General features: G+C 56.7%; 7 protein-coding genes across 7 annotated transcripts; 3 read left to right on the top strand and 4 right to left on the bottom strand.

Annotated features, from left to right (window-relative positions):
* Positions 1-1,035: 1,035 nt before the first annotated feature.
* Positions 1,036-1,922, bottom strand: KVR01_002135 (uncharacterized protein; the record flags this gene model as incomplete). The annotated part of the gene is made up of 2 exons (XM_044787899.1): positions 1,537-1,922; positions 1,036-1,478 (listed from the first exon to the last, which is right to left on the bottom strand). The coding sequence occupies exons 1-2, from the start codon at positions 1,835-1,837 to the stop codon at positions 1,036-1,038; spliced, it is 744 nt and encodes a 247-aa protein (XP_044647150.1). The 5' UTR covers positions 1,838-1,922.
* Positions 1,923-2,885: 963 nt separating this feature from the next.
* Positions 2,886-4,241, top strand: KVR01_002053 (uncharacterized protein; the record flags this gene model as incomplete). The annotated part of the gene is made up of 3 exons (XM_044788096.1): positions 2,886-3,084; positions 3,156-3,478; positions 3,549-4,241. 3 exons carry the CDS (start codon positions 2,886-2,888, stop codon positions 4,239-4,241), a joined length of 1,215 nt encoding a protein of 404 aa, XP_044647068.1.
* A 512-nt stretch (positions 4,242-4,753) lies between these two features.
* KVR01_002101 (uncharacterized protein) lies at positions 4,754-5,877 on the top strand (the record flags this gene model as incomplete). Its single annotated transcript, XM_044785218.1, has 2 exons — positions 4,754-5,357; positions 5,459-5,877. 2 exons carry the CDS (start codon positions 4,754-4,756, stop codon positions 5,875-5,877), a joined length of 1,023 nt encoding a protein of 340 aa, XP_044647116.1.
* A 272-nt stretch (positions 5,878-6,149) lies between these two features.
* On the top strand, positions 6,150-8,022 carry KVR01_003548 (uncharacterized protein). The gene is made up of 2 exons (XM_044792769.1): positions 6,150-7,229; positions 7,292-8,022. The coding sequence occupies exons 1-2, from the start codon at positions 6,717-6,719 to the stop codon at positions 7,778-7,780; spliced, it is 1,002 nt and encodes a 333-aa protein (XP_044648563.1). The 5' UTR covers positions 6,150-6,716; the 3' UTR covers positions 7,781-8,022.
* A 2-nt stretch (positions 8,023-8,024) lies between these two features.
* Positions 8,025-9,462, bottom strand: KVR01_002306 (uncharacterized protein). The gene is made up of 3 exons (XM_044793614.1): positions 9,048-9,462; positions 8,590-8,864; positions 8,025-8,486 (listed from the first exon to the last, which is right to left on the bottom strand). Exons 1-3 carry the CDS (start codon positions 9,258-9,260, stop codon positions 8,153-8,155), a joined length of 822 nt encoding a protein of 273 aa, XP_044647321.1. The 5' UTR covers positions 9,261-9,462; the 3' UTR covers positions 8,025-8,152.
* A 525-nt stretch (positions 9,463-9,987) lies between these two features.
* KVR01_002758 (uncharacterized protein) lies at positions 9,988-14,945 on the bottom strand. The gene is made up of 4 exons (XM_044792058.1): positions 14,695-14,945; positions 13,042-14,298; positions 12,705-12,970; positions 9,988-12,654 (listed from the first exon to the last, which is right to left on the bottom strand). Exons 2-4 carry the CDS (start codon positions 14,153-14,155, stop codon positions 10,498-10,500), a joined length of 3,537 nt encoding a protein of 1,178 aa, XP_044647773.1. The 5' UTR covers positions 14,156-14,298; positions 14,695-14,945; the 3' UTR covers positions 9,988-10,497.
* Positions 14,946-21,625: 6,680 nt separating this feature from the next.
* Positions 21,626-22,294, bottom strand: KVR01_002008 (uncharacterized protein; the record flags this gene model as incomplete). The annotated part of the gene is made up of 1 exon (XM_044783940.1): positions 21,626-22,294. One exon carries the CDS (start codon positions 22,292-22,294, stop codon positions 21,626-21,628), a length of 669 nt encoding a protein of 222 aa, XP_044647023.1.
* Positions 22,295-23,966: the final 1,672 nt, after the last annotated feature.

Raw genomic sequence — 23,966 nt, forward strand, 5'->3', positions numbered from 1 at the left:
GACTCGGACATCCAATGTCTCAGATGATCTTGAGGTGGCCACTTGCAGAGCCCATGGTTCAGTTTCATGCTTCTCTTCTACTCACTTAAAGCGCGTGACTATATTTTTCGAGAAAAATGTGATTGTTCTAGAGATCTAACTGCTCATGTTTTGGTCGACGATGCGCTTGTTTCGCGAAAGGGATGCCAAACCCTGGCGGGTTTGGTCTTGTGTAGTCCCAATGGAGTGGAACATGCAGGCACAGCGCGTCGATGATGAAGGATGACCGTTGAGCCGACGCCATGCGGCGAGGCAAGGCAATACCAAAGCCACAATGAAGCCGCAAGGAACGCCTGCTGACATGCTGAGGCGGAAGGCTGTGGCCCGTCTCGGCTGACGACGAACATGGCTGTCAATCACATCAGCGGCCATGTACTGTATTTGGAAGGTAAACGAAATCTATCCGAGACCCGGACTGGAATATGACCTCATATTCAGGTATGGACTTTACAAAGCGCGGACGATGAGGTTGGTGGCTGCCGCTTCCGCACGCAGAGATATGCTCAGTACCTCTCTCCTTTGGGATGGGTCTCGTGGCCTCAGAGGTCCATGATTGAAATGGCCTTTGCCGCCATAAAATTACTCCATAGGTGCCTGGCGGGCGGGAAGCAAGGCGGCTTTTCAAGATCAGGTAATGTAACCGCATAGGTGCAAGAGCTTATGAGTACTAGGTGGTTTCGTTTCTGATGCCCACCCTATACCTATAAAACGTATGTGGGGCCTTCATAAAGAGGCAAACGCTCAAGACACAGTGTTTCAAAAACGCACAATGCCAATAAAAGTGTAGAGAGAATATAATACAGACTTGTAAGTTATTCCCTGTAATATAAGTATCAGAGAGAGTAAACTCTAGACTTTGGGAAATCAGACAATCCGTGCGAATAGCATCCCATTTCAATTACTACACAGATACAATTCCCTGACAACTTGAAGTTCGTACGAAGCGGACCTCTCTATTGCATGCCAACCTCCAATATAATGCATTTCACTGATATCTTAGATGTGCATTGGCTGGTCGTACATGAGCTTATAGCAGAGATCCTTGAATGAGCCGTCGGGGTTCATGAGCTGGGCCTCAGGGCTGACAAAGTCGTCGGCAACATGTCCCATACACCCAAAAAAGGCATACTCGTAGATGAAGTCCTTGCTGTCCATCCAGTTAGCCATCTCGACAGTGAAAGCCAGGACCTCGTCGTAGTTGCGCGAGACGCTGGCAATCTCGTGGACAATGATCGGTAGGCCGTAGCGCTGGTGCATCTCCTCGAGGTACCGCATGGTTGCGCCCGCGTCGGTGTTGTAGGCGTGGAGGCCGAGGTAGTCCGGCGGGCTGTCGGCGACGAGGGCCATGAATTGCTCGAGCCAGGCGCGACCCTCGTCGGTCCACGCCGGGCAGGGGCTGCACAGCTGCTTGCCGCGATTTCGCAGTTCTAGAACCTGACCTGATAGGAATTAGAAGTTTGACAGACAAGCAAGCCAAATGGGTCATCTCTGATTTACCATGCCAGATGTCTGCGGCCTGCTGAGGGCTAATGCCGTTGCGCTCCGGCTCGTTGAAGTAAAGTACTAGCGGCTGGTCGCTGTTGAGGATCCACTGCCACTTGTCACCTTGTGTCTCCTCTATCAAATGAATCATCGGCCGGAACGGCGCCCGGCCCTTAAGCTCTGGTGGGACCCAAGCATTCCAGTTGCAGACTGAGGATATAGGGTGGTCGTTGTCGAAAGGGACTTGGTCGAGCTGCTGGGGAAAGTTGTTGGTGTTGGTATAGTCCCAGAGCAGCATTCGTTTCTTGATGACCATGATGACCGATTATTTAAAGAGACAACTGTTGCGGAATTTGGATATGGAATCGATGATACTTCTGGGGTACTATGTGAACTTAATGTAGAGCAATGTGGAAGGTATGTTGCGACAAGCAGAATACTCAACACTTGAGAGGAATTCGAGTTGCTGAAATACGGACAAGAGCCGTGGAAAAGGACCGCCTGGCTCCATCCTCGGATTTTTTTCAAGACGAAGAACCTCATGCGGTCCCTCCACAGGCTAACGTGAGCTTAGACGACGGACACAGTACGTTGCTGACTCTAGAAGGGAGGCTTCACTCACGCGACCCCGATCGTATGTTGAGCGGTGAGCTAGGCCGCCAGGGGAAAATGCAATCGTTCGAAGTTAGATGCACGATGTTAGACGCCAAATCCGTATAAGCAACTTCCAAGAGTCAGCGCCATGCCCACCCACCGATGTGCTCCAGTCAGATCATGTGAGTGCCACTTACTAAGTAGCACATCTCAGCCACGCCAAGTAGGGCTGACTACGCTCATCTTTTGGAAAACACCAGGTTATTCAATAGATCGTTCACATCAGCCTCCAGGGCTTTCCTATCGTGGAGCAGTTGATCATATGATCCTTGGAGACCAACCATTTCTGACTAAGATCTTGGGACGCCGCTGCTAGATCGTGAGGATCGTGGCTGTTAGAAACCTCATGCCGCAGGTGTTTTGCGAGTCCAAGCTGTGCGAAGAGGCGGCCGCTTTTTTTTGAAGGAATCCGCCGTCAAAATTTACAAGATCGTCCCTCAAGAGGCGGTGATGGTTAGTCGTATAGCCTTGGAGATTTGTAAGTCTATATTTGTAGTTCTAGGCACGCTATTGCGTCCTCGAGTGTTGGTAAGCCAACCACGGCACTGAAGTATATAAGAAGACATTCACGAAGGCACAAAGGCCGTTTCTTGAATGCACATATCTTCAGAATCTCTCAATTTCCAGTACAATTGAGCATTTCAAGTTTGATTCGATTCACACCTATCCTTATCAGCAAAGCACTACGCATACCCACGAAAGCAACAGACATGGGCGTCATTAATATCAACAACATTTCTAGCCACGATCAGCTCTTTTACATCCATGGATGGGGCCAGGGAGACACTACTGTAGGCGCTGGTCAGATGTTCACATTTGATGCACCTGACGGTACTTCTGGCGCTATCATTGCTGTCCACGAGGGCCGTGAAGGAGAACAAGTCGAGGTCACCAAGGCCGGCTGGGGAGGTTCGTGTTAAATGCCGTTGATGATTTAGTTGCTGTTTTTACCATCCACATTCTCTAACGATTAGCACTAGGCAACGATGTCTTCGACACCAGCGTCCTGGTCGGCTCGGGTGGAAACATCACGGTCCAGCATTGGGGCAATGACAGCACCCGTAAGGGAGCACCGACTTACATGCAAGATGCTCAGGTTGCTTGGGATAAAGCGAGCGAGGAGACCAGAAATGCTATCCGGAGCGCTGTCATCGTCGACGGCGAGGGGAAGGTTGTCTATATCGGGCCGACGAAGGAAAACCCTCCCCTGGAGAACTGGGTTCGCAGCTTCGCCAATGGAAAGACTTATATCGGCATTGGGGCTTGGGGTGATTTCAAAGGGGACGTGAACGATAACAATCAGGTAAGCTACACCACAGGGAAGCAAACTCGTTCGTCTATCTAGGGAGGCTAATCTTCAATGACATCAACAGAGCTCCGCTGCTCCCGGAAGCCAGGACATCATTATAACATACAACGACGGCAATGCCAACCCTACACTAGGGGCCTCAGGTGGGTCCAACGAGCCCGAGCCGGCGCCGGTATTCGCGTTCACGGCCGACACGCAACAGGGGCCAGGAATCGTCCTGACTAACAAGTCCGGGGCGCAGTGTAACTACAACTTCTACAACAACACAGCCAACGGTGACGGCTGGGCCAACCCGGAGTTCAACAACACGACCGCCAGCGCGACCCTCGAGCCGGGACAGACCCAATTCGTGGCTCTCGACAGCTCATTCAAGGGCCGCGTGCAGCGCGGCACGCAGCAGCCGGCGACGTGGGTCGAGTTCCAGCTGCGTGCTGACGACGGCTGTGCGTGGGGCAACATCTCGCTCATCATGGGTTGCGACGGGGCGGCCGTCATCTCGGCGACGGATGGCAAGGGCGTCAGCGCTGGCTTTACGAATGACATCGTCAGCGGTGCGCCTGAGGCGGCCAAGGTGACCCGGGGCGACGGGGTCGTTGTGCTCGACACTACGCAGGGCTACTGGGCCGGCGGGCCCAACAAGGCCGCCAGTGATCACGAGTTGGCTGTCGTCGGCCAGCAGAACGCCTATGTGCTCGGGGGCTCCGGCACGACTGTCGTCCGGTCCGAGAACAACCGTCTTGCTGTGGACATGTATTGATCTAGTTTGACCTTTCATCTTTTGCCATATAAATAATAGATTTCCCTAACAAAAAGTACCGTGTTGGACCTTGGCTGGGGACGCCGTGCCTAGCTTTTACACCAAGGAGTTGCTGTGTTCAGCTGGCTGTCATTGAAACCACGAACAGTCATGTCAATCTAGTATGAAGCACTTGAATGGTTAAAAGCTGTGGCCCGGGCGCGCAAAGGAGAGCAAATACGAAAGCAGGAATAGCGCCATCGCATAAAGTTTTAGCGGGTGGATCTAATGCAACTGATGGCGGGATCCGTTAGTTGATAGATGCGTGGGCGTCCCGGAGTCCAAGATGCACACGTAATTCCGTCTAAGTCCGTCGGGGCACCGCCAGCGAGGCACAAGCAGTCAGGCCCATCAGTCTGACAAGATCGAATATAAAAAGGGAATGGATCTCGGTCCGATATCATGATGCACGCGGATCACAGATCTTGGACTGCGTCTTTTGAAACCAATCTACTCCAGTGCACAGAATTATAATGGCTTCCAACAGAGCCGCAATCCTGACAGCGACCAAGGCACCGCTCCAAGTCAAGGAGGCCCCCTACCCAATGCCAAAGGACAAGGAGATGGTAATCAAGAACCGCGCCATAGCCATCAATCCCGTCGATTGGTTTCAGCAGGAGATGGGGCCGGAGGGAATCCCATTCCTCAAGTTCCCAGCCATATTAGGGTATGATATCGCCGGCGAGGTTGAGGCCCTAGGATCCGGCGTGACCAAGTTCAAAGTCGGCGACAGGGTGACGGGGCTGGTGAACCAGGGGTTCCAGCAGCATGTGGCGCTCGCTGAACACATGGCGACGGCCATACCCAGCTCTGTCACTTTTGAGCAGGCAGCTGCCCTCCCGATGGGCGTCTCTGTTGCTACCAAGGCCCTCTTCCACAAGGACTACCTGTCGTTGGACCTGCCGTCAGCGTGTCCGAGCCGCAAGCAGGAGACGGTTCTGATCTGGGGCGGCTCGACCAGCGTTGGCTCCAATGCGATCCAGCTGGCGGTGGCTGCGGGATACGAGGTGTTCACGACAGCCTCACCGCATCGATTTGAGTATGCCAAGGGCCTTGGGGCTGCCCAGGTATTCGACTGTATGTATATCAGGTCTCAGATTGTGACGGCCGGCAAGCCCTTCACGCGTCCCCCTCTGAAAGACACGCCACCTCAGCCTGCGGTAATTGACACATCGCAGACAACAGCCCCAGCGTGAAAGAAGACCTGGTTGCCGCGGTCAAGGGGAAGATGATGGCTGGAGCGATTGCAAATGGCGGGGTGGACTTCAGCACATTCCCAGGGATCGTGGACGTGTGTGCGGCTGTGCTGTTGAGCACAGAGTCTGTTAACAAGGGCGGTAATTTTGTCGCTCTGACTATGGTGCCAGGCTTCCCAATGCCGGAGGGCATTCAGACCAAATTCGTGGAGGAGCTAGGGCCCGACGTGGAGCTTGCTTCGGCAGTCTTTCATGACTTCTTGGCTGGAGCGCTGGCCGACGGGAAGTACACGATTGCTCCGGAGTCGCGGGTTGTGGGGGAGGGTCTCGAGGCCGTGCAGGGGGCCATGGACACCCTGAGGAAGGGAGTGTCGGCTCAGAAGATCGTCGTCTCTCTCTGAGTGACGATTGTACTGCCCATAAAGCACACGATCTAGAATGGGAGAGAGAAAAAAGTATATTGAGCCAGAAGGATGTGCTTGGCCCGTGCTCCTGCCAAAATTAGAACTGCGGGAGTTGGCTGTGTGCGTTGGTGCAGATCTTAGCTCCCAAGTACCCAAGTACCTACCTAGGTACCTACCAACCACCATCGCCGTCAAGTGGTGCGGCGAGTGGACGTGTCTCTCCCCATCTGTCACCCCAAACACCTTCTCTTTGTTTGCCATCTCCTGCCAGACAGAATGCCTACTAGACAGGTAGATACCTAGGTATGTTACACCCGTGAGAGCATGGTCCTCAGGGGCAAGAGAGTGAGTGATACAATACAGTAAGACTGGCCCAGTGGGACCGGTCGAGTGAGACTGACCCCCGCCGGCCAAACATGCTTTGTGCAGCCGCTCTACATCCACAAAAGTCCATCGAATGGGCCGCAGTCAATCGGCCGTTGGTCGCTGCTGGCAAGCCCGAACGCGGCGTTTCAGGCAGCGGTGGGCTGGATCTGCGCGTTGGTGCGGGTGTGGAAGGATTTACTGCGCCCGTTGGTGAGTTGGTGAGCGATGCAGGAATCTGACTGAGATCCGCACCCTTGGAAACTCAAGTGCGCAGGCTTTTTTTTTTTTGGTGCTCCCTCCCTGATATTAAACTGGCAAGTTTGCCATCCTACCTCAGGTGATTTTTCTGCTTGCTCTCAGGTCCTCACATCCCCAGATCTGACCGTCTGCGTTGGTGGGACAAGCTGTACTCTTTTTTTTCCCCCCTCAACTACATCCTTCTCTCATTATTTCTCCTCGAATCTGTGAGGATGAAGCCCGCAAATATGAGAAACACCCTTCAGGCGGTGCTCCTGTCCTCGTCGTGGGCAGCCTTGGTCATGGCGGACCAGAAGCACTTCGAGCCGTGCTCCCTTGCCGAGAGACAAGACCTCGCCGCACACATTTCCTGCGGATCCCAAGAATCAGTCACACGGTGTGTGGCCGACCTCGCCGGGGACGAGGGCCTGCTGCAGGCGTGCCTGACCAGTGCAGGCTGCGATACGCAGGGCGCCAGGCAAGAGGCAGAGCAAGTAGCCAGGCGTTGCGGGACCAGCTCGGACATCGACGAGGCCAACATCGAGCTGCGGAGGCAGCAAAACCGGGGCCGCCTACGCTCCATCCAAACGGTCGTCGAGGTCCGCGCAGCCCTGCCCGCCGCCGACGGGAACGCCAACGACAACGCAGGAACAACGCTCGAAACAGTGGCCATCCGGGATGAGGCCACGCCCGCGCCCACCTCTACAAATACTTGGGTGATGATCCAACACCTGAAGGGCACGACCGTAAGCAGCTTCTAGACACTACCTCGAACCTATAAAACAATGGCTGACTCCAGACGCTGTAGTACACCACCGTGACGTGCATGACCCCCACCACCGTCGCCACCAGCGCCTGCAGCTTCATCAACGAAGCCGAGGACACTGCCTGCGTCCCGACCACAGCAGTTGTCCCCTCCTGCGTTCCAGGTATGATGTGCGCGTTTAATCAGGACAACGGCAGCGTCAGGTGTGCACAGACGGGGGGTTTCGGCCCTGGCGGCTTCGTCGTTGCTGGTGTCTTGGGCGTTGCCGCGGCCGTCGCCGTGTCCGCGCTGTGCTTCATGTGCTGCCGGGAGCGCAGTGCCCACAAGAGGGACCGCCGCGCTGCTGAGGCCCAGGCGGCGCTTGCTGCTGCCGCCGAGGCGAAGAAGGCTTCCTCGCGCGCCGCCACTGGCATGGCTACTGGAGGTGACTACGTGCCGCTGATGGGTGCCAGTGGCGGGCGAGACGGCCCCGAACAGCCCGGCCAGGCTGACCCTTTCAGAGGGGGCCAGCAATACTATGACCCTAGGTGAGAACCACCTGGAGTCTAGGTGCAGTGCATAAAATCGTGGCTGGTTTCGTATCCGGGTCAAACTTGATGGAACATGATTATAGAGGCGAAAGGGGCGATGCTTCATGGCCAATGGCTTGATGCCGGGTTACCGGGACAGTTGGGCTAAATAGACTGGAAATAGACCTGCTCCAACATCTCGCAGTAAGGCTCACATGAGGGACTCATAGACGTATTCTCAATCAGAATGTGAAATTAGTGTGATATGTGGTTTGCGCTGGTTCGTGCACAATGTTTTGACACTGATGTAACGTGTAATGAACTCTTCCGGTCCCAGATTAATTATACCAGTTGTCCCTGCTTCGACCGAGATCCGAAACACCATGATGAAGCTCTATGGTTTCAATACAAATTTCTGGTTCCCGCTCACATCATCCGTACCCAGCACCGGCATCTCATGGCCAACCTGGCTACCAGTCACCTCTATCGGGCGCTCGTCAACGCTCATCTCCACCGGCTGCTGGTTCACGGCTGGCATCTCGGCCGGCCACGAGGGCTTGGTGCTGTCGTAGTCCGGCGGCGGCGATCGCAGCGCGGCGAGGACGTCGTTGGCATTCTGGCCGCGTTCCTGGATGATGGCGAGGACCTCGTTCACCTTCCGCTCCATGTTCCTCCTCTTCTGGTCGACTTCTATGCAAGAAACCACAAAGAGGAAAAACTGGCACACGCTGCGGAGCCATTGTCAGTATGGAGTACTTGGTCGGAGGCGGTTTGTCAAGCAGCCCGTGCCGTGGAAGCAAGTCAAAGGAAAAGGGGGCCCCAAAAACTTACACCGTGGCAAAGTTGAGTGCGCACCAGAAGTAGATCACGCTCGCCCACTTGTTATACGTAGCTGCCGATATACCGCCCCCGCCTTCTGTGAAACTGCCTGAATATTGCTGGGTGGCAGCTGTGTCTGTGACCCACAGCGCCCCGACGACCACGCCCCCGAGCAATAGCAACAGCTCGCACGCGAGGTGCGCAGAAGGGTCGAGGCCCTTGTTCTTGTGACGCCGGACAAGCAGGACGGCGATCTCACTGAGCTCCCAGGCGAGGCTGAGAAGTGGCTGCCATGGTGTCTTGTGTCAGTATCAATGTGCGGGTCCTGGGGTATTCATCGTCGTTTCTGCCCGCCCGATCTGTCTCATAATAATATCTCGCTCCGGAAAGGGGCGAGCCTTTGGACAGTCATGCAGGTCTATCTATGTTGGTGGTGGTGGTGGTGGTGGTGGTGGTGGGGAACAACTAACATATGGGAGCCCGTACACGGGCATGAGGCGAATAATCCAGGAATCCCATCTTTTTGGGGCGCTGACGGACACGAGACTGGTGATGGTCGCGGCGAGCGACAGAACAATAATGATGCCTCTGACGGTGATCTTTGCGGTTGCATATCTCGGGTTTGTGGCCTGCTCGATCTCCTTTCTCTTCGGGCGTTGCGTGGCATCGCCAGAGTCACCCATGTTTGCTCTGATGAGCCCGGCGCCGATTTTCAAGCGATGAGGTAGAGGAACAGAGGTCTTCAAGCAGATCGTTGGTCACTCAATTCGAGCAGTGGGTCCAATTCAGAGTGTAGATTTAGTGTTTGCTTAAGAGCAAGACACCATGACTTGTTGAGGCGAGGAGGGACACCCCAAGGGCAACGTGTAGAGCTGACAAGGGCAGGAGAAAACACATGTGTTACCACAATCAGGATCGGGTCCGACTGTCGCGTGTCACATTCTGCCTCTCCATTTTATTTTATTTTCATTTCTTCCACCCATGTATGGCCACAAGCCGGACATGTTGCTCGGCATTCTTTCTCCTGCTGAAGGATCAAACATGGGGGCAGTGCGTCGCCCCATATTTTTTGTCCTTTTACCCTCAACATCCTACTTGCAACTTCTAGTTCCCCGTCTGTGTGTCTTGAGAGGCTCTGCCTCACAGTTATTCAGACTCTCTATCAAAATCTAGCTTGCTGGAAACAAGCAAGCAAAATATGAGGGACTCGCGCTCAGCTGAGCGATCGTCATTTCACTGAGAGCCATTGCACCAATTTCGTATCGAATCTTACTCAGCCTGGTGGCTCCTTAGGACCCATATTTGGTCCATAATGCGAGCTGTCATCCAGTCACATTCAACGCCACGGTTTGGTGGCCGTGGCGAAGCGGTGCGGAGACAGGCAGTGAGATGCAAGTTCAACAGGGAGTTGCCAAATCCATAAGGAAGATGATTCAGTCTGTAAGGGCCAAGACAGCAAGCAGCGTCATTGCACGCCTTCTTACCTGGGATAATGTACAAGACACGCAGGACCGGCAAGCAGATATAGTGATGGCAACAAGACCAGAGGTCACTTGGTTGCGCAGTTTTTGTATCGCACTTTCAGTACGGATACCAGCTAGTATTACAGTGATAATCCATAAAGTGGTAGGCTCAGGGGTATCAACAAGGGCGACCAGCCCCAAAGTGAGGGCCCAGGCCTCGGTTTCAGTGGGGACAAGCAACCATAGAGCGCTACAAGCATTGAGGAGAACCGGTATGTGGGTCTGGGTGTTGCGAGCCCCCTGGTTAAGGTTATTGTCGAAAGTTTCCAGCACGAGGTTCTTCACAGGCAAGTATTCGGCGCAAAGTTGTCTCGAGAGTCGGGTAACAGTCGCATAAGGCTGCCATGCTATAATGCACAAGGTCCGCCAACCATGACAAGTCGCCAATTTCCGAAAGCTAATGGCCAAAGGACGACCCCAACACGGGACTGCCAATGCCCGGCTGACCAGGCGCGCCGAAAGCGCCTAATGGCTGAGGCATCTTGTCCGGATTCCATCGAATGCTCTTCGTGCCGGCTTCATCAACCAGGTCGAAATTTCCCCCGCCGTTGGCCATGTTCCCCTCCGTCTCGCAGAGCGCGACAATGTCGTTCTCCGTCAACGGCCCGTCGCCCATAGGATTGAAGTCGACATAGGTCTTCACTGCCTCCTGCAGAGAAGTGAGCGGAATGAAGCCGTCTTTAGTGGGCTCCTTCAAGGCAAGGTCACGGCAGACATTGCAAAGGATCTGCCGTATCGCGACGCTTGCTGGCGGACGAACTGGCGCGACGTGGCGGAGGGGGATGGGCGAGGTGAATCCGAGACTTGGGCTGGCAGGCCATCCAACGGGAGTGCCAAACCCAGGAGGTGCCACAGGTGCCTGGCCGAATGCACTTATTCCAGGCAGCTGCATGGGGCTGCCCCACATAGAAGCGATTGCTGGATCGGCAAAGGGAGCTGGCGGGAAAGCCGGTCCCGGGCGGCCCGGAGCAACGTACCCGCGACGCAAGCCTGGCTGGAAGTCGGGGAGCGTCGGCAGGACGTCTTCAGAATCATCCAGTAAGGCGCTACTTCCCAAGTGATCCTGCATGTCATCAGGCTCCTGCTTCGGGGCCTTTGGCGGGGAGCCTGACTGCGGCCGCTGCCCGTGTACTACAGACGAGGGCCGGCCGATAGGCGTAGGCCGACTGATGGGTTGAGCGGCATGCATCGATGGAGAATCATAGCCTCCTGACTGCTGTCGCGTGTGTGTGCCCAGGGGTGCGTCTTTCGATGAGTGGTTGAAAGGTGACACCAGATCTGCAGCCGGTTGACCAAAACCAGGAGGCGGTGCGGGTGCAGGAAAGCCTCGGCCGAGCATGGGGCTGCTCAATCCCGGGGGGACCATCCCCGGGGGCGGCTGTCTGAAGCCAGGAGGCCCCGGGGGAAACAGAGGATTTCCAAAGCCTGGAGGCGGCAGCCCAGGAGGGTACGGCATACCCATGGGCGGGATGTTGATGGGAGCGGGCTGGGCGGAAGGGAACCTCGTTCCGCCAGACTGCGCCGGTGACATCGCCCGGGACACATTCGCCGAATGCTGACTTGCTGTGCTGCCTCTGGCACTTGGAGGCCCCGACGGCCGCGGGCTGGTCTGTGCCGGTGTGTTGGCACTCGGGGAAGGGTCGTTGCTCGCGGACCCGGACAATGACGTTGTGCCCGGGCCTGAGGAAATCGTATCCTGCTGCGACGCCTGTCGCGGTCGCATCGGCGTCGGTGCTTTCGGCAAGGCTGGCGTGGCGACCGAGGGTTTTGGCGAGGCAAAACTCGCCGTTGGCGGCTGCTGAGGCAAGACTGGCAATGCCGGGTTTGTCGGGTGTTGAGCTGGCCGCTTCGGGAGCGTCATCGTGGCAGGGGCCGTGGCCAGTGCTGCTGCTTTCTTGGCTGCGCGTTCCTCTTGTTTCTGCTTTTGGTTCGCCTTGTTCCCGTGCTCCGAGGTCTTGCTCTCGAGTTCCTTCTGTCGTTTCTGCGAGTCTTGCTTCTCCTTGAGCTCTTTGGCCTCGCGGTCCGACCTCTCCCTCTCCTCCTTCTCCTTGAGACGGGCCTCCTCACGAGCTTTCCTCTCACGATCCTTAGCCTCCTTTGCCTTCCTTTCCTGGTCGGCTTGGAGTTGCTTCTGGCGCTGTCGCTCGGCCTCCTTCCTCGCCCTTTCGTCTTCCTCGGCTTTCCTCTGGGCCTCCTTCTTCTTGCGCTTCTCGTCGGCCTTCCTTCTCGCTTCCTCGGCTTTCCGGGCTTCTTCCAGCTTCCGCTGCTCCTCCTCGGCCGCCCTCTCAGCCTCCCTGCGTGCTTTCTCCTCGGCCTGGGCTTGCTTCTTCTGGGCTGCCTTCTCTTTCTTCTTCTGTGCCTCCTTTGCCTTCTTCTCCTTACGGGCCGCTTCCCTCCGCAGCTCCTCCTCCTCCTCCTCCATGAGCTTGGCCTGGCGTTCGCGCGCCACTTTTTCGCGGTATGCTTGGAGTACTCTCTGCTCAAACATTCGCGCAGCGAAAATTTGGAACATCCGACGGCCTTCTTCCATACGTTGCTCTTCGGTCATGGTGTCCTGTGGTACGTCAGACATTGTCACACTTGCTCGCCAACTCGGACACCTACGTCATCCTCTTCCTCGTAATCGTCGTCCTCTCCAGAGTCGTACTCCTCGTCCTCGTCCTCCTCGTACTCTTCGTCGTCAACTGGTGGAGGTGGAGGGTGATCGTGGCTGGGAAGGCCGCCATTGACACCATGGCCGTAGCTCCGGTACTGGTCCTGGGTAAAGTCGCCCTCGCGTGCCATGCGTCGCTCGGCCAACTGTTCCATCATCTCAATGAACTTCTTGCCATCATTTTTCAGCAAGTCGTCGGCTACCGTTAATATGCCACCTAGAACAGACCCCAGTTACCATCGTGACACGGCTTGTAACCACGCATAGAGAGATTAGGGACACCCATACCCTGAACTGTCAGACTGCTTCCGAAGTTGAAGAACTCGGAAGCATAGTCGCGATGTATCTCCTCTTCGGGCTCATCCTCGTCGCTGTAGGCCTCGTCGTCGTCGAGCTCGTCTTCGCTATAGGCCTCGTCGTCGAGATCGTCCTCGTCGTCCTCGCCAACATGCTCCACTATTCGCCCGCGAGAGGGCTGGTGCCCCGCGTAGCTCGGAAACCTGTTGCCGTGGTGGAAGCCAAAATGCCGCGACGCACCCATCAAGGGCGGGTGGCCGTCTTGCTGAGGATGATTGGCAAACTGCTTGAGCTCCTCGTAGTAGGCATCGTACAAGCCCTCCAGCTCCTCCTCTATCGCATGCCGCTTCCTCCCACACACCGAGCAACTGCACGTGTGCTTCTGTTGCTCCTTCATCTTTTTCAGCACGGCCTCCTTTTCGACCTTGACCAGCGACTTGCGCTCATCCTCGCCGAGCCCGAGCCAGAATTCCTTGATCCTCTCCCGCTCCTCTTGAGAACTGGTGTTCCAAATCCGCTCCTTGGAGATGCCGGAGGGGTGGGGCGTGCTCAGCTGGGGGGTCGGAGAATCCGGCTGGTCTGCCAGCTCCCCCGCGGCTGCGGCGCCCTTGTGTCTCTTCTTCTTTGACTTCTTGGACTTGGGCGCGGGGCCAGGTATACGCCCGTTCGCCTGAGCATGTGCCTGGTCGGGTTGGGTGTGGAACTGGTCTTCATCCTCCTCGCTGTCCTCCTGGTCGGGAACCTGGTTCGGTCTGCGGCCTGCCGAGTCTGGTGCGCCGTTGGCATTTCCCGCATTCAGAGCAGCTTCGGCTGCGGCTTTGGCGGCTGCCTTTTCACGACGCTTCTGCTTCTTCCGGTTAACAGTCGGTGGTGGCGGGGGTGGCCCGTTACTTGTCAGGCCAGGGGCCCCGACGGCCTGTGGCTTTGCGCCAGACGCAGCGGAGGTCATTGGCGAGGGCTGTGCAGAATCGGGAGCAGACATGGTATCGGGCAACGTGATGAACTTGGAGCCGTCTCTGTTTCTGTATTTGGCGCCCCTCGCTGTCGGCGACATTGGTGGAGGGGCCTGGGGCGCAGGCTGGTTTCTAGACCCTTTGGACTTCATGTTGGCTGATTCTGTCTCCTACAAAGGGGCGGGTGTCGAGATCATAGAGGGGTATTCGGCGACTGCGCGGCCCGTCGGGTGGTCGTCAAGGTCTAGAGAGCTCGGTGGGGGGGGGGGGGGTCAAGCGTGACCTGGTTGGTGGCCTGCGGAGGCGGGATCGCGGGTCAGCTCAGATGCTCGGCAGCCAATATCAATCAGGCTCGTGCAGAGCGGCGCCCTTGGTTCGGCCTGGGGATTCAGTGCAAGGGCGAGCGGCCAAACGAGTGCTGCGGCCGTTTCGCGCTGGAGGGCGGAGGAGCTCTGACTGTAGCTACGGCTCGAGTGCGACCGGGACTGCACATGGGACGCAGGCGTGTGCAGGTATGAATCAAGCAAAAGAAATGGGACCAGGCACGGGTGCAGGTGCTGGGACAGGTGTGGGTAGTGTGCTTGGTGCACACAAATATCGCGGGCGGCTGGATGGCAGGATGGGAGGCTTGCTTGGTTGGGTGCAGGAGGGGCTGCGATGGCTCGCTCGCCTTGGGCTTGGCCTGCCTTACCTGACAGCGTCTGAAGGCTATCCGTACTCCGTACACACTAGCAGCTAGCAGCAGCTTCCCCGATGGACCAGAGCGAGGGGCGAACGGTTGATTGCGGGCGAGAGAGCCAGGCGTCGGGTGGGTCGTGTCAGCAGAAAAACCACAATGCAGGCTGCCACAAAAAAGAGCGATGATGATGCTGCTGCCCGCAAGAGCGCCAGGTGGTTGTCTGTCGTCTTCCCAAATAGAACCAAGACCCAAGGGGCGCCGTGGTGACACTGGCAATCAGTACTTTTCCCAAGAGCTACCAGCGTCGGCACGTCGTTCCAACAAGTCGGCCATAAGGGAGGCCGCGGGCCCAAGTCCCTCCCAGGTAGCCCTCCCATGCCGCCGAGGTGTGGCCGGTACATGCCCAGGACTTTGGGAGGAATCACGCCAATGAGCCTCGCCCCATGTGACCTGGAGACCCACTTCGCCCCATCTCCCCCGCGCCCGCCTTATCGGGCCTGGCACGAAGTCAGGGCACACAGTCCAGGGCAATCAGGCAGCGCAGGCAGCGCAGCAGGCAGGGCTGGGCAGGGCTGGCAGGTCGGTCCAGGGAGCCTGGAGCCTGCAGAGCCTGCAAAGCCTGAGTTGCAAGGCAAGTCATTACCGGTCTACGGCGTCACTTGGTTTGGCTGGATTCCACGTCTCGAAAATGCGAATTGCCACATCGGATTTCTGGACTTCCCCATCCTGAAACATGAGCAAATGCTCAGCTCAGCTCGGCTCTGAACCGATGCCTGGCGTACCTAGGTATGCTACACCTTGGCTCGACACAACCCCGGCAGCCCGGGCAGCTTCACCACACCAGCGCCCGACCAAGAGGGAAGAACTTGGCCCAGCAAGCCCAGATCAGGTCTCGACTGCCGCCAGCTGGCCTCCAATGGTGATATGACCCCGCCGGCGGTGGTCATGTACAGGATGTTTGGATCACGCTCGCGCCGTCCAAATTTTGCAGATGTTGCCTCCGCGACGGCTGTTGAGGTCACGCCTCCAGCCACGATAGTGACATCTCCCAGAGCGTCTATTGGTCTTCTGGATCATGCTTGCTCCTCCCGCGGCCATCCACGCATTGTCTCCATCGTCGAGCGCGAAGTTGATCCACTGGTCCAGCTCAGTGTGCGTGTGTGGTGGTCTCGAATTCGCCGACCGCCGTGCCACCATTAGCGTCAACGAAATTGGCAAAACACATCATGTCTTTATGAATCTGTATTCCACTCGTTGCAGGCGTACCGGAGGCGTGATCCGGTGCCGGGGCTTGAATGTATTGTGGGTCACGTCGGCATAGTCTCCGGTAGCGACACCACCCAATAGATGGTCCCGGTCTTGACGTCGCCAACGATGAGAAGCTGTTGGTCTGTATTGTTAGGAAACTGGTGAATGATGATTCGTGAGTCTGCCTTGCCGAAGGAAGAGTTATACGTCTCAGCGGTGATCGCGCAGCCTGAGAGCATACCCAGAGCGGTGGGTACGTTGGACAACATTTCTGGGGGTTGTCTTCGTTCTGGCCGAGATCAAAGACTGGTGCAGATTGTCTACCAGGGTAGTGGGCACACGTCGTCGCCTCATGCCCGATTCTTACGGGCACCATGGATTCCTCAAGTGCTCTACGAGGTCTCAGAGTAAGTCGCCGCCGACCTGAAGAAAATTGTCATCACTGATTCTTAACTCCGCCTTTTGACATCGGCCTCGTGAGGTGATGTCGGGGTTAACGAGATTGGTAAGGCAGACAGGATCCTGTACCACCAAGAGCTTTGCTCGGGTGTCCGGCACGCCACCACAGCCTCTACATAAGGCATCTAAGCAGTGCTCACGGTCTAAATTCCTGTAGGACAGATTCCCAAAGGATAACATACAGAATAACCGAATACCCCCCTTACGCCATAGGTAGGTAGTGCGTGATCCATCCATATGGGGTTATGCAATGACGGTCTCGCCCCTTTGAACTTGTTGTAACAGCGTATCCATATATGATGATGGTGACGGATTCCCAAGGCTCGGGTTCTGGCCACGGGCAGAGTGGCCAACGGCTGGCGCCTACCTCCGAGGGCCTCGGATACTCAAAAGAAAGCAAATCCAACACCAAACTTTGAAGCCAGTAAACGAGTCACGCTGGTTGGTTGACGGTCCACGGATTTCCACGCTGTTAGCCAGTAAATATACATGATTGAATCACGACTTGCACGTGCAGTGCAACGTCTGTCTTGTCGAAATTCGGGCTGATAGAACGGACAACGGCCCTGGGCGTTGCGCGGGCCCAAGGCAGCGGCACAACGCCCGATGTTCCGACCAGATTTGATCTTAGCTCAGGTCCTTTTGCCGTTGGATACACATGTAGTTAGTCCATGGGGTGCGTCACGCCTCGCGGCAAGCCCACATGACCTCGCGTAGACTAATCGGAGGGTGGTTTTTTAAGACGCACGACGCGCCCTATACTGTTCTGGGGGCCTGTGTGGAGAAGGTCGGAATAAAAACGCATTTTCCTGTGGTACGTAGGTAGATCCTTCTCTACATATGTCATTCTAATTACTCGTGTGCCCATATGGAGCTTTTTGGGGTCGCTGGGGCCGAACCAAAGCCGTGCCTGTAGACTACTCGGTACAGCTACGGAGACTCGAATCGCTTGCTGTCCATCTGCCGACGATCCCCCTGATGACGTGCTGCTTATTGTCCGCGCCAGGGCTGTCGTACCTGGCATGTACACTAGCATGCGCGAATGCATATCGAGGGGACATGTGATGGTCTCCGCCCTATTTGCAAGAATGGGGTACATGGCCCCAGTTGCGTACCCGACGGTATGGCAGAGACGGCGGTAATGGCAACAACTAGACGGCCCCATGCGTGCCGCCGGGGTTCTCGAAGGTTAACCAGAGCTAGCGGATGCGGCTAGCTGTTTCGCTCACGCTGGCCGGGGCAGCGTTCCAGTTCAAATTGACCCTCGTATCTCGCCTCTATTCTTGGTGCGCGCCCGGCTCCTTGGGTCGCTAGGGCCGGACATCAGCAAGATCAGCTAACAGAACCGCCCATACACACGCAGTAGCGCCAGATAAATCATGAGCCTGGCAACCTGGGTTGCCTCCCCCATCACCCAACGACAATGCCAGGTCGCCAGTTCGTGGCCGTCCCCACCTCCAGACGGCCGGCCGGGAGCCAAGAGAACCGTGACAAAGTTCTTCGGCACGGCCATGGGGGGGACGCTCGCTCGTGTCGCGATACAGAACAGAGGCGCTGGGGACCCTTTTGGGGCCATGGGTTGCACAGCCTCACTAGCCCTCTGCAACCTCCGACAGCAATGACGCGCATCGCATGCAGTACACCAGCGCGGTAGTTCACCAGCAGCTTCCGGTGGCCCCACCGTCGGCAGCAGCGAGCCCAGGAGTCGAAGGGCCGGCCTGCGCTGGGTTTGATTCGACATGGTTCGCTGATTCTGTGGCAGTTCGCCGGCGAGGAGCTGAGCACCAGTCAGTGCCGGACGAGGTCTTCGCATGCAACGCACGCGTCTCGCGATATTGCAGGCGGTGTGGACCTTGGAGCCGGGGCCATAATGAAGTCTCCGTTGACTCGTGCCATTTCTCATTTCTTTAATTTTTTTTTGTTTATTTTTTCTGTCTTTCCGAATTTGTTGGCAATGTAATAGCGGCTTGATTTACCATCGAAATGGTATATATGCTTGATATGGTCGCGCTCATGTCTGCTCGGGGTGGGTGTGACACTGCAGTTGGTTGGTTGTCGAGAGTGCCCGAGGCTCAAGGATGCTCCTTACGTCTGCTGCAGGCAGGGTCTCGTTGGATGCTTGCATCTCACGAGGCCCGATGCAGCCTGTCGATAGTCAGCTGTAGGCCTCGGGGCTCAGACGACTGGACGGTTGCTACAGCATCGACGATCAAAGCATCGGCCTGAACACGAAGGCGATTGTTCAGAAATAGAAAGAAGTATGGCATGGAAAGGTCCAAGGTCTCGTTGCTGTACCCTCGTACACAGTACAGCGGGAGCACACCACTTCGTCACAAGGTTGCAGTGCAGTGGGTGTGAAGCCCGATCGTGTACTGTACTGTGTCAAAGCAAGCATCTGGGAAGCCCTGGGGGTGGTGGGCAGGCCCGCAGGGTCGCAGGCCTCGGGACGCTGATGGCCTCACCTCCTTCCTCACAGTCGTGCTCGAATCTACCCCGTACTGTTACGGGTCGGCCGGGCAGTCGGCGGAGCTGGCAGGGAAAAGTGGAGTGAGTGACAGCGACGGGAATGCAGTGCTCCAGTTGCTCGTGGTCCCTCAGGTCCCTGCTGCCGCCTGCGCATCAAATACCCCCAGGCTGCAGGTGCTGCCCAAGACCCAGAAGACCCAGGCCTATGTCCCCTTCTTGGACCGAGGGTGCTTGGCGCCACAGGAGATCCCTGCCGCCGATCCACCCTGCCCATCGAGGCGGGCGCAGCAGAGCAACCCCCAATTCCCCCAATTTGTCTCAATCCATCGGTCCAGGACGGGCTGGCAGGCTGGACGGGGCTTCCAGGGCTCCCCCAAAAAGGTTGGCAGTTTGTCCATGACTGAACTGCCCGACTGGCTGGCTGGCCTCCGTACTGCGTACTCCCTACCTACTCCGTACCTGCTTGCTATTCTGCCCCTGCAGAGACGGCCATCCAATCCACCTCGCGAGTTTCAACCTGGCAAAGGCTGAAAGACCTGGCCGACCTACATGGGTACCTAAGTAATCTACCTGCCTAGCTAGCCTATTAAGCCTATCTTTCTACCTGGAATTCTTTCCCCTCAAGAATCTCCCATCCCGATCCACCCCCCAGCCTTGGAACCTCCCGCCGTCCCCCCCCCCCCAACGACATCCCAGTCCGAAACATTGATCCCGTCCGCTTTCTCGCATCTCTCCACGCCCAGCTCGTTTCACTGCGACTAGTAGTTCAGCTACTAACACTAAATTCCTTGCTTTGCTTGCTTGCTTCATTCATACTTCTTGACGATCGTTCATCCGCAACCCCCTTTTGGATCCTGCTCATCAGGCGCACTTGTTGGCGGAGGAAAAGGAGAACCTCACCGTTACATCCACAGCAGCCGGCCAGCAGGGACAGCACCACCACCAGCGAGACACCACTCCCGCCACATCAGTCAGCAGCACGCAGTTGGCGCCGACACTCACACATCCCAGTCCGATAACGACATCATAAGCTTTCCCACCTGCGACGGCTCTCCAACAACCCCCCAAACGAGCAATTGCTCAGTGAAGAGCGCTGTGAAACCTTGCTCTCCACGATGGCAAGCGCCGGTAGTGCTCAGAACGTCATCCGAAGGTACTCCAGAAGACACATATCCCCTTGACCTTGCCCTGGCCCTTTCGCCTCCCCAGTCGCCAATTGGATCTGACCGTCTTCTCCGCAGGAAGCTGGTTATTATCGGCGACGGAGCCTGCGGGAAAACATCACTGCTCAGCGTCTTCACATTAGGCTACTTTCCCACGGTTGGTTCTCCCCCATGCATGGCGATTCCCTCTTGGATCGAACAGTGAACTAACTCTTTCTCCAGCACTATGTAAGTCAATCGAACAGAGACTCCCCGATCCGGGCTGCCAGGGCGACACCATCCAGTCCGTGCTATCGCGACCACGATACCTAACGAGCTCGCTTGCCCCAGATACCCACCGTCTTCGAGAACTACGTCACCGATTGCAGGGTAGATGGGAAATCAGTTCAACTGGCACTATGGGATACGGCAGGACAGGAGGACTACGAGAGGTTGCGCCCACTTGCATACTCAAAAGCACATGTCATCCTAATAGGGTTCTCCGTGGACACGCCAGATTCACTGGACAATGTCAAACACAAGGTGGGTCGTTTTCTCTCCCGGGACTTTGACTCATGATAGGGACGCGGCAACACAGGCTGTGTGTGACGGACGGTCTTGTCCTTCCGAGGCCGTCTTGTCGCACCGGCATGGGCGACTGTCAACATCTTGGGCATTAAGGCCCTTGACGGCTGGCGGATGCGCCGGCCGTTCGTCGAAAATAAACCCGGAAGCTGACACAGACGCGCGCGGAACAGTGGGTCGAAGAAGCGACGGAAAAATGCCCGGGCGTGCCGATCATACTCGTCGGATTGAAGAAAGATCTGAGGGATGACCCGGTCGCCGTCGAGGAAATGCGGAAGAAGTCGCTCCGATTCGTCACAGAACACGACGGTGAGGCGGCTGCGAGAGAAGTCGGGGCGAAGAAGTACCTTGAGTGCTCGAGTCTAAGCGGAGAGGGCGTCGACGACGTATTCGAGGCAGCGACCAGAGCAGCACTGCTCACGTTTGAGAAGGGCGAGGGCGGTGGCTGTTGTGTGATCCTGTGAGCATGCGCCAACCTTGATTTTTCAGTGTTGCAAGGTGGTGTTGCCGGGGACCAACACAGGGACTTCCTGGTACAATCCCACTCGAAGCAGCACGACTTGAGACAGCGTCCCCAACAACGAATGCGCGGATAGCCACCTCTCCTTTGCACCGTCGCACACGTGGTATCCACGGGGCCCAAACAGGTACTCTGAGAGCCACAAAGCCACGAACGGAACACGGATGTCGACGGCCAAACATGTTCGGCAGCAATCTTGCCCTACCGCCCTGCATTATTTGATGGTGCAAATCCCACACGAAAGGGGCTTGCGAGAAACGCACCGGGAGCCTAAAGGCTGGCTAGCAAGGCCTGGTTCACGGTCGGGCGGAACGGAACGGAACGGAACGTAAAAAGGTATGGTCTACCGGGGAAGGGGGGGCTTACAGGAGGGAACGGGGCAAGGCAAGGGGGTTCAGTCATTCGGAGCAGCATCGCAGAAATCGCGCAAACTTCAGGCAGACTGAAATTCCAGCGTAGCAGACTTTTAACTATAAGCATCTAATTTCCATTCTATACACTCTCTGCGAGACTGGCGGAATAATCACTGCCTCTTCCACTCGTGGTTCCATGCCTTCTCGGCAGGGGTCTCGACCATGGGCCGGGCGTACTCGATGGGGATGGCCCCCTTGCCCCAGACACCAAACTTCTGCATGGCCTTGCGGTACAGCCAGCCCTCGGGGCGGGGCCCCGGCCCGCCCATGTTTCTCAGGGCCTCGCAGGCGTGGGCCATGCTCTGCTGCATGCGCATCATCTCCCTCTCGCGCGCCTCGGCCTCCTTGCGGCGGAACAGCTGCCAGGCGCGGTGGATGGTCCAGTGCCGGAGCCACCTGTTGCGGGCCATGCGCAGCGGCGGGGGCAGCTGCGATCCGGCGTAGATGAACTTCATCATGTCGGCGACCTTGGGGTCCAGCTTGGCCGCCATCTGGGCGCGCCGCTTCTTGCGTGCCGCCGCGTCCATGGGCTGGCCCTTGCCCTTGCCCGTGCCGCCCTTTACGTTCCGCTGCTGCTTCGGCGGGGCGCGCGCCAGGGGGGCCGCGGTGGTGCTGAAGGCCCGGGGCGTGCTCGGTGATGCCGTCGTGGTGGGCGGGCTGATCGAGAGCGCGGCCGTGGCGCGTGCGAGCGAGGTGATCCCATCTTGGGAGGAGGGTGTCGGGCGGATGCTGGTGCGTGCCGGTCTCAGGAGGGCCCGCAGGCCTGTTGATGTGAACATTTTGTTTGGGGTGTGGTGGTAGAGGTTGCTGGGCCTGGATGGTCGGTCTCGACTACGGCGAGGGTGTGGCGGTTGCGGGTCGGGAGGTGATGGTCGCCTGTGTTCGCGCTCACGCAGACCGCAGGCTATTCCAGCGTCACGGGTGGTATGCGTCCTTTCCCCTTGGCCACTCGCGTAGTCCCCGACCCTAGTGCCTGTCCTCTCGGTCGGTGTGTCGGCTGGTGTGTTCGCTGTTGTGTTCGCTGGCGCTCGCTCCTGGGCAGGCGAGTGCAGCGCGGAGAACTCGCAGGCTGGCTTGTCTGTCGGTGCAGGGTGGTGCGGGTCAATTGGCCGCCGGACCAGTCAGAGGAGGTGTCTGCAAAGTGTCGCCGCGAGGGCAGTGGGTGTCCGTCAGACGGGCAGGACAGTCGTGCTTGGCCTCGAGGGGATGCAGTATGGGGTACTGTACTGGGGAAGCATGGCTTGTCGCGACCCCAGAAAATCCGTACCGCCGGAGAAGCTCAGCTCCCGACGCTCCGATAAATTGGGTGGGGACGCGCTCCGCAGCTGTCTCGGATGACCTGTCGGGCGCTGCCGAGCTGGGTAGCATCAGGACCTCCCTATTAAGCCTAGTGGATCCCGTAGATATGTGCATCCTTGTCAAATGAGGCTCTTCGGTGCGCAGGTACGACGCTCAGACTTCAACCCCCCAGCAGTGCGGGTTTGGCACGGGCGCCATGTTATATCAGTTGGCATCCCTGAAAAGTCATATCCATCCTGGTACCTAGGAGTTCTTTCACATACCTAGGTACTTAGCAGGTAAGTAAGTAGCATTTGAGGTCTTTCGGTATAGCCCACGCTGTAGTGGAACGGACCTGTCGCACACAATGGCTGGTACGGCTGGCAGGAGCATAATATGTTTTCAGTACAGATTTCTGTCCGGCGTAGCGAATGAATAGACCCAAGGCTTCAACAAATAGAGTTTGTGACTTTTCACTCTGGGGCACAGACACCAGCCGAGCCGAAAGAGCCACATCTTTGGTCTACGACACTTGGGTTTATTTCCAGGCTCCGATGCCAGGGAACTAATCTTGTGCTTTGGGTTATGATCCAATCCTAGCGCTGGTCTTCGTGGTTAATGCTTCTCTATAAGCGTATGGAATATATTCCAGCTAGTTACACATCGACTCGCTCACTATTTGAACAAGATTTTACTAGCCTCAGGCGGGCTAAATTAGCTATATCATTTGCCAGTAATTGCCAGTAATTGCCCATTTTATATCTTCTTACCATCGGTCGACCTTGCCCTGTTAATTTGGAATCTAATCTGCACTTTCTCCAAATGCTAAATTCTAATCAAGGTCCCCTTTCCAGCCGGCAATTATCTACATAATCAGCCTCCGTCACAAAACAAGACCAATCAGATATACTGTACCATCAGTGACACCGACTCCTTTACTTCTCGCGGTGTACATCTTCTCCAAGAAATCGGCCTCACAGCCAGCCAGCCAGCCAGCCAGCCAGCCAGTCATTTCAAAGACCAGATTGGGTTAAAGTCTGTTCAGCTTTAGCCATGGATTCCGACTCTCTACCTTCGTCTACTGATTTCCCGGAATCAACACCGGGCAGCTCTACAACTTCACTCTCCACTTCAGATTCCATCAACGACACCAATACTCCTGGACTAATCAAC

Source organism: Diaporthe batatas (genome assembly GCF_019321695.1).
Source record: "Diaporthe batatas strain CRI 302-4 chromosome Unknown Contig00003, whole genome shotgun sequence".
NCBI lineage: Eukaryota > Fungi > Ascomycota > Sordariomycetes > Diaporthales > Diaporthaceae > Diaporthe > Diaporthe batatas.